Here is a 9,474-nt window from a genome sequence, read left to right as displayed (position 1 = left end):
CCCATCTCTGCTGCCCTGGTACAGGTCTCAGAGCCACTGCCTTCCTGCCTCTCTAGCTCCTGCTCTGGTAAACTGATATCCCCAGAGGGGTGTGCTGGCTGCAGGAGGTGAGGGAGAAGAGGGGTTAGCAAGCTGTCAGGTTTAGGGTGGATTTGTGCCGACAGGAGCCTTGGCTCCACTCATTCGTCCTGCAGCCTTGTATGTTCGTCAGTGGAGTCGGCATAAAAAAGGGGAAAGAAAAACAACTCAGCAGCTGCCAGGAAGCAATGAGGATCTGAACCCCAAGCTGATCTTATCTGCTCCTCCTCTGCAAAGGGAAGTGCCTTGAAAGCAAAGGATTCCAGGAAGGAGGAGAAGGAGGAGGTGGGGAGAGAAGGCTCACGTAGTTCCCCTTATAAATCACTCTGCGGAGGTCTCCGAGTCAAAACATTGGAAGGACAGTGAGGCAAGACCATAAATCTTAGGCCCAGCACACAACTGTTCCAGTACAAGGAGAGCACTTCTCCAGCCCACACCCTCACCCCCACCCCCAGTGCCCAGCATAAACCCACTGCAAGTGAATGCGCCAGCCAGAACTCACCACCTGACTCTCAAGTCAACAGAGAGCAGCCGCTGACAGCTCAGGGCTCCAGCCTGCTTCCAGGATGGGCTCAAAATTCTCCAGCCATCAATCATTGTTTGCTCTTTCTAAATGGCTCTTTGCTGCTATGGAGAAGTTAAAACAGAGGGATGTTTTTCTAAGAATGGACGAACGCAGTCGGGATAGTGAGGGGTACCCAGAGCTGATGCAAACTAGCAAACAGGGGCCAGTGCAGCATGTGCTGGTTTTCACTAGTGAAAGGATCTCACTTCTAAGAAAGGACATGAGCTCTGCAATGCTGCTGTGGGTCTCACCCTGGAACCCTGAGTATCCTTCCACACCTAGGCTTGGTCAGCCCCATTCTGCTTATCTTCTGCTTACCCCGACAACCTGGCCCAAAGCAAAGGGAAGGGATCTTTTTTTTTCAGGATGATTAGGAGAGAGAGGCCCTGGCTACAGAATGCTGATAAGTTTGGCGCTGTGATGGGGCTAGGATAGGGGTCAGCAGGCATCAGAGCATGGCATGCAAGGCCATTTTGCTCGGCACACTACAACTGGCTTGGGCTCTGGGAAGCTGCCACCAGTTATGGAGCCTGGGCTGCTCACAGAAGGCAGCCAGGGTGCAAATAGCAGCACCAGGCTCCGGAGCCCCAGCCAGGCTCTGCGGCAGTGGCGGGTGCACACGCACCACTAGGCAAATGGCAGGGGAGGGGCCTGGGACAGTGCAACCCCAGCCCCTCCTCGGCCGTCTACCTGGAGACACGCATGCAGCCAGCCCCAGCCACAAGGATTGGGCCGCTCGTGGCTCCCCTGCAGTCTGCTCCTGGCACTCCAAGCCGAGGTGTGGGTCAGGGTTGGGGTGTTTTTGGCACACAAGTCAAAAATGTTGCCGAGCCCTGGACTAGGATCTGCAGGAGAGTTGTTATAGGGAGAGGGACCAGGAGAGGGACCAGCATGGGGATTTTCCCAGAGTTCAGTAAGGCTGGGGTTGCAGTTGGCGGTGTGAGAGTCTGCTTCTTGCCTACCTCAGCTCAGAAAGTTCTGGCTCTGATGACCTTTTGACAATGACCTTCAGGACCCATTTCCTGAAATACGGATGGCTGCACCCATCTGGCCCATCCCAAGTGTTCCAAAAGCAGGAGGTAGAACCACCCAGTAATCAAGAGATTTGCTTAAAAAGCACAAGAGTAAAAAAAAAGCTAAATTTAGGGCTCATGTTACATGTCTCTTGGTTGCTGAAACTTTAGGGAACAGCTGAGTTACACCTTCATGCTCTTCTCTAGAGCCAGGATGGCCCAAAGTGTCCTTTCCAGGAGCTGGGGCTTAGGGAAAAACACTAAGGCATGGGATTAAATTGTAAGAATTTTTGATACTGCACATGGGACAGGAAGGGCTTCTTACAGGTGGATCCTCCTACTGGGACTCCCTTGCCTCCCCAGAGACTTTCTTAGGTGTCTTCTTGTTCTCATCCCTACTGCCACCAGCTGCAGATCAGCAAGCAGTTACCACTCACCTCCACACTCGTACCTCCACGCTCACCCATACACACATGCATTCACATGGAGACATGCTGCCTTGTCTGGCAACAGGCTGGACAGCCAGGGAACAAGGAGGTTTCTTTGACACGGCATCCCCATTCCACCCCCCACATCCCAACTCAGGCAAAAGTGGCAAATGCCACCCATCCAAGTGCTGTCTGCTGGCATCTGCTATAATATGCCTCTTTTGGCAGGCTGATGTTCCCCTGCCCCCACAACGGAAAAGGGTGGTGGTAAGGAAATCCCAGTGCTTACTGGGCCTGGGACAGAAAGGAACCAGGCTCACCATATTCATCTCCTCCTGCCACACAATGTCCTCTGCTGTGGGGGCTAACAAAGTCAAAACGATGGGTGTTGGAGTCAACACCCCATTGAGATGAATGTAGCCATTCCCCTTCTCAGAGCTCTTAGTTCAGGCTGTCTGCAGACTCAGGAAGATGCTGCTGCATCCATCCTTCACACCTGGGTCACATTTTTGAGCTGCTTTCTGAAAACCCATGAGAGCTGGGCACCATTTTCTTTCCAGGAAAGCTGAGGCTCTGGTGCAATGACATGACTCCAGGACCTAGATCATGGGCAGGAGTGTCTAGGTCCTGTGCTTTAAACTAGCCCTGGCAATATGCCAGCATAGAAGAGAGGGCATGGGACACTAGGAAATCCTTGCACCCATTATGGTGTGATCACATTAAAAACAGTTTGTGGGGTGGGAGACAGGGCTGAGAACACAACAGCCCTGCAGCCTTGTTGAGTAGGAACATAACCCAGTATGTAACGTATGCCAAATGCTTGGTGGCAGCCAAGCCTTGGAGGCTATTTCTGTTTCTCTCCTTCTTTGAACTTTGGCATAGTGATCTCAAAATAGCCCCTGCTTCCCTCAAAATAGATACAGCGCATCCCCACACCTGTGCTGGGGACTCCACAGCTCCCTTTAGCAGCCATGGGGAGCAGAGAATGCAGGGGGGTAGGGGAGGCTGTGCAGACACCGCAGCCACTACCATAATTTCTGTGCCCTGGCAAAGAGCCCCCAGCTGTCCCTTGACAAGAGAAACCTTTTCCCAGCTACCTGGACTGGAGCAAAGTGGGAAAGGCTGGGGAGGGGACTATCCCCCTTGAGGTTGTCAGAAAGGGGGAAAGGATGGCAGGAGGTGTCCCAAATGGGAAAGCCCTTGTGGTGTCCGTAGCTAGTGGTCATTTTGGCACATGTGCCTAACCCAAGCCTGGTCTGTAGCCTGGGGCAGGCAGGAGCCCCCAGGTCCATGTCCAGAGCTGGGGGTAGGATCAAAGTGAGGATCAAAGAGGGGCAGGTAGCGGCTGCAGAGCAGGGCATCGATGTTTTGCAGGATGGGGGTGCCGTTCTGCCTGGGACGAGAGTACAGCCTGGGATCCCCTAGGCACAGGGAGTTGTTTTGTGGTAGTGTCCCTTCCTTCCCACTCCTAGACAGCACCAATGGGTTTGTTCAGCCTCAGCAGGTCGCCAAGGAAATCTCATAGTCCCCTTTTACCATGGGGTCACTCTCGCACGCCATCAGCTGGCTGGTGGCAATCCAAGTCCCCTTTCAGCTCGGGGAAGCCTGGCAGCTTGACGCCTGTTTTCCGGTCCACACACCAGCATTTCCCACGTTGCCCATCCAGAGCCGGGTGACACTAGGAGAGATATGGGCAGGGAAGAGGTCAGGTTATTGCCTGCTGGGCCTGCAGAGAGGACTTTCCACATGAGCTGTGTGCTTGGGCAGCTGTGTGCTTGGGCAGCCAAGCAACAAGCTCACCTGTTCTGCCAAGGCAACTCACTGCTCTATAACTCCAGGGACTCAGCAAGAGGCCCCTTCATCAGAAGGGTAGATATCCCAATGATTTCAACAGGAGACCACTGAACTGGGCAAATAGTCCAGCAATAGAGTCTACCCTTCTTGGCACACCCCTTGCTTGACATGCGGTGCCATGGAATATATGGTATGGTTAACTGCCAAAGCAGAGGACAGGACACCCAGAAGGTCTCTTCTGGTCCTCACCTTCTCTGACTTCAGTGGGAGATAGGTTTCTCACATTAGGAGATTCACCCAGGCAGAATCTGGCCCACAGCAGTTGCAGACCTAGTAGTGCAAGCATTACTCAAATAACAAACAGCTTGCACAGTCTGAGTAAGGTCAGCTGCAGAAGGCTGGTCACACAAGCAACCCATGTTTTGGAGACTCAGAAAAATGCCTAGCCGTAGCACCTTCCAAGCCAAGGATCCACAGTCCAGCTCAGTGAGGTACAGGGGTGGGCATAACCATCCCCATCTTGCAGACCAGCAGAACGAGAGACAGACAGGGAAAGGCTGAGCTCTTGAATGGTTCCTTCTAGCTCTGGGTGCCCAGCTTGAGATCCCTAGGACCTGATATTCACAAGAGCTGAAATCAGGAGAAACTTAAGGTAGCCCACCTTTTGAAAAAGTAGGCCTGGGATCCAGATTCAGGGTCACCTAGGAGTTGACTCAGGAGTCCTGGCTGAGACTCTTGTGTCTCAGCCACAAAACCACCTATCACTTCCTTCACTGAGCCTTACTACCCACTGGGTCTGTAAAGTTATGCCCAGAAGAACAGCCTCTCTCATGGTCTCCAACACACGTGCCCTTTGAGAGTACCATGGGGTGGCTGGCTCAGGGTGAGACATGTGCTCTGTCCGTACCTGCTTCGGATGGAAGTTCCCATTGCGGTCACAGTTTGGGATGGGGATGATGTACAAGTCCTCATGAGTTCGGCCCTGGGAGGCAGCTAGTCTCTCCAGAGCTCTGTGCAGCTCACTCTGGCAGGAACCCTGCGCCTAAAAATGCAGCAGCTATCAAGACCCCCATCAAAGAAGGATGGGATATACCCATCTCCCTCCACATTCAGCACCCACAGAAACAGGCTGAAACCACCCTCTATTGCAAACTATCATGTCCTCCTAGAGAGAGAGCCCAGAAGGTGAACAGCTGGCAGGGCAGTTCTATTGTCCTCTCTAGCCAATGGTCCCCTGGGTGGAAGAGGTGTCTGTAAACCCCCCCAGGAAAGAAGTGGCATGAGATAAAATGGTACAGGACAAACCTTTTAGCAGGCATGCCAGAAATTAGCCCCACACCCTCCCTGAGTGCCACACCAGTGCCCTTCTCCTGCCCAATCTGCTGCTCCGCTTTCTGCTCCCTGCTCTGTGCTCCCTGTCTGATACGCTGCTCTGCCGTCTGCTTCCGGTCCTATCTGCCACCATGCTACCTGTCCCTCCCTTGTTCGCTATGTGCCACACAGAGGCTGCCTGTGCCACTTGCAACATGCATACTGCAGACTGGCTACCCCTGGAATAAAACATCCCTCTTGTCTCTGGAAAATCACCATGTCCTAGTTTAGCCCTTTTGATTGCCAAATACCAAAGAGACACCATTCTCATCACTGTTCCCAGATCATCACTGACAACCCTAGGAGTTTTTCCACATCCCACCCTCAGTAAGGAATCTGTTTCTCTAACCCCCTACTAGTGGTCACTTGCTAGTGCACTGGAGAGTGCATATACTGCCCCATGCTAGCCATTGTTGCAAGAGTACCCCCTGCTGATGTGGACAGTACAAACTCCAGCTGTCAGCAGATCCTTGCACAGAAGCACCCCCTATGACAGTGATTCTCAACCAGGGAGCCGCGGCACACTGGGATGCCTTCAGACCCTTTCAAGGGTACTGCACAATGTTAACATCATTAGGCATGCAAACGTGATTCACAAGATAAACCCAGAGATTTCAAATAGGAATCTATATTGTGTTAAAGACATGATAACCTGCTCTGGACTTTCTGAGTTCTTTGCAACAGAAGAATTGCTCTAGGTTTCATCCATAGTCAAAAAATAAGTGAAAACTAAGAGTTGGCATGTTCCAAGGGGTGATTTAAGTCTAAAAAGGTTGAGAACCACCACCCTACTGGCTTCTAAGGAAATAGCCAGCTACACAGCACCATGCTAGGACACCCCATGCCTGCTCCAGGGATGCCAACTCCTGGACGGGAAGTAATATATCTGTTTTGGTTACATTAAGTGTTGGGGAAATAAGCACTGAAACAGGCTACCCAGAAATGTTGTGGAATCTCCATCTGTGGCTATTTTCAAAATCAAGTTGGACAGACACTTGGCTGGGATGTTTTAGTCAGGAACAATCCTGCCTTGAGCAGGGGCTGGACTAGATGACCTCCTGGGTCCCTTCCAGCCCTACTTGCCTATGATCCTATGCTCCTGTGTGCCATAGAGACATGTCCTAACAGGCACCTGACCAAAGCATTAGGACCACAGGTCACTAATTTTACCCCTGTGCAGCTGCAATGGCAGCTCCCTCACAAACTGGTCCAGCCCCAAGGGAAAGGGCTACTGGGAGGGGAAGAAGAGAAATGGGGCATCTCACTATTGGTCTTGTCTCATCCCGGATGTGCGTACTCCTCATCTTGACACCGTTGTTGGCCCGTTCACGGGATTTCGCCTGCTGCTTCTGATGGCATTTCCGGTCTTGGATGCTGCAGGGGCTGAAGCTGTTGTTGGGGTGATCAATCTCCTCCTTTTCTGCAAAAATAACCAGAGGGTCTTGCAGTGATTTGGGCTGTGGGCATTGCTTGTGGCAGAGGTAGTTGCTGCCACAGTCCCCTCAGCCTCCATCCATGCCCATTTGTGCTTCTTTCCTTCTGCCTCATCCCCTCTCCCCACACTGGTGCATGTCTCCTGAGCCACAAGCCAGCCATGTTGTATACCTGAGTAGTGTTTGTGACCTGACTGACTCAGCTTGTGGCTCCATCAGCCCCAGCACCATTAACATGTGGTTCCCAGGCATGTGACTACAAAAACGCTGATGCATTTGCTGCGTCTATCTGCATTGACCATATTGCCACATTCTCCCCAACCTTGGGCTCTGAGCACAGGATGTCCCAGCATCCACCGCACTACTGGGAAGTATGCATTCCCTTCCCCTGGCTCCACCAGCTCCAGACAGCCTCTCGTACCTGCCTAGAATGCACCAATACAAACAGACATGTAGAACAAGCCCATGTGGCTCAGCTATGGTTGTGTCCTGTGCCATGTGACCATGCTGACTAAGGAACCATGTCAGGGAAGCCCAGTCAAGCCTGGATAGATTAACTTGGCACTAGCTATAGTGTCAAGGGGCTCAAGACATTCATGGTCATGAGTTTGAATGTGCTTGGTGCTGTACAGGCAACGTCCTTCCTTGTAGAGTTTACAGGGTAAGGAGAAAGGAAGCAGGGGAAAGGGTGGTTATTAGTATCCATCAAACAAATGAGGGAAAGAAGGGCACAAGAGGGTGAAGTGATGTGCCAAAAGTCATTCAGTGAATTAGCGGCAGGACGGGTAACAGAATAAAGATGTCCTGACCTGAATCTGGCTCCCATCTACCCATGGGGCTTGTCTGACCTGGTCACACTCTGTCTTTACCCTTTCTGTCCCCGCAATACTACTGCAAGATACAGCAGTGCCACTGGCTCCATGATACAGGCCAGAGAGCCAAGATGCAGAGATGCTAAGTGACTTACCTAAGGCCACCAAGGAAGTCTGTTGGCAGAGAAGGAGCCGGGACACCCCCCCCGTGTCCCAAGTTAAAGGCCAGTGCCCTAGCCACTGAGACATTCTACCTTTCCTTCAGTATCCAGCCACCCCCTCCTCCTCCTCCTCCTCCTCCTCCTCAAGCTGTCTTCTTGAGAAAGCCACTGGCTGCCAGAAAGCCACTGGCTGCAGCAACAGCCAACAGTGCATGCAGGGAAATTTTGTTCATTCTTTTTTCTCCTCCGCCCCCCCCCCCCCCAATCAGCTTTTGTTGTGACTCCACAGGGGGCTTGGAGCTGTTTCCATGAGAAACTCTCTTATGCCAGCTGCCACCTCTGCCCCAGTGCAGCTGAGAATCCCCCCAGCCCTTCCCAGTGGTGCCCAAACTGCCTCAGAGGACACTGCAGCCCAGCTTGTGGTCACCTTGCCACATGCACGGACACAGCCCAACAAGGCAGTTTAATAGGTAGGAGCGAAGCCTGTGAAACTGCTCTGTCTGCCAGCCCTGGCCCCCTGCCCCACTGGGCTGGCCTGCTGGCAGCCCTCTTCTGGTTGCCTTCCCATCTTCTCCTATGCTCTTTCATGAGGCTGCCCAGCCCACTCCCTCCGGGACTCTAGGATGCTTGCATACTCTAGCCCCTTTCCAAACCAGCTGAGTAAAAGTTTCCATCAGTTATGCAAAAATTGGCCTGCCTTCCTGGTAATGTATGTAGGATACAGAGTTTGCTCACACTTGGGATCACACAGCAGCCATTCTTCCGCACAATGTCTAAGCAAAGCCTGGATGACAAGGACCCTCCCCTTTTTCCCACTCTGAGGGAAATAGCATGCGGGCCTTTGTTGGGTAAAGCATCTAATGTTAGGCCTTGGGCTGACAATGACCTGCCCTTGCCTCCCCCCTCTCTGCCTCAGCACCATTTCACCCTTTATTCTGGGGCTGAGCACTTATAATACTCCTTGTTTTGTACACGCATTTGTTGTTCATTGCCACTTGGCACCTTCATTTTGGGAGGGGTGGTATGTTGATAATGATTTGGGGTGCTGGATTGTTGGTGTCACTCTGTGGTCATAGTGTTGTCCATAAGTGTTGGGTGGGTTGATGGATAAGTTTTTGGAGTGCTGGATTGCATGCATTAGGTGGTTAGTAGGGCTACATGTAAATGTTGGGGTTTCTGCTGGCAGTAGCTCAGGTCTGCCCATGGTACCTGGGTGCTCCATTGGCCGCTATTGTCAGACCACTCCTGAGGGTAGGGCTGCATGTGTTCACTTGGTACCAGAAAAGGGGCTGTTTTGATGACACTGCACACTCCCCCCACCTCCTCCTGCCCCATGCCCTGTAGGACAGAGAATAGCCCCTCAACCTTGTTTCCATATGAAAGCCTCCAAGCCACTTACTGAGCCCACTTTGCAATGCCCTACATCCCTATGTCAAGGGAGCTGTCTTACCCCCTGCCAGTAACAAGCCCATTCCCTGGCTGGAGATGCTGGTCATGTTCTAGCTGATGTGTGTGCAGGATCCCAGTCACCTGCAGGGTGGCTGCACACCTGTGCCTCTGTTCAATCCTGGGGCATGGACATGTTGCAGGGTGGCTGCTAACAAAGACAGCAGCCTTGGCCAGAGCAACCCCTTGCAGAATTCCCAGCTACCAGGAAATCCTCAGCATTGAGCAGTGACAAGGACACTTTACCAATTGGCCAGCGAGGGCCTCAGAGCATTTCACCCCTGGCTACATGACAGTGTCTTAGATTGGCTCTTCCCCAAGAGATCTGTAGCTACCCAGCATGGTAACCACAACAGAGACCTCCTCCCCATCC

General features: G+C 52.4%; 1 protein-coding gene across 1 annotated transcript in view; it reads right to left on the bottom strand.

The window, feature by feature from the left end:
- Positions 1–1,954: 1,954 nt before the first annotated feature.
- IGFBP4 (insulin like growth factor binding protein 4) overlaps positions 1,955–9,474 on the bottom strand; it is a 32,384-nt gene continuing 24,864 nt past the window's right edge. The window contains exons 2-4 of the mRNA XM_019550356.1: positions 6,515–6,669; positions 4,786–4,920; positions 1,955–3,762 (exon numbers count right to left, since the gene is read on the bottom strand). Of these exons, the coding sequence (XP_019405901.1) occupies positions 3,628–3,762; positions 4,786–4,920; positions 6,515–6,669 (425 nt within the window). The 3' untranslated portion in view covers positions 1,955–3,627. The remainder of the gene's footprint in view (positions 3,763–4,785; positions 4,921–6,514; positions 6,670–9,474) is intronic.

This window comes from Crocodylus porosus, unplaced genomic scaffold (assembly GCF_001723895.1).
Source record: "Crocodylus porosus isolate Cpor-Errol unplaced genomic scaffold, CroPor_comp1, whole genome shotgun sequence".
Lineage (NCBI taxonomy): Eukaryota > Metazoa > Chordata > Crocodylia > Crocodylidae > Crocodylus > Crocodylus porosus.
This window is presented reverse-complemented; position numbering and strand designations above follow the sequence as displayed.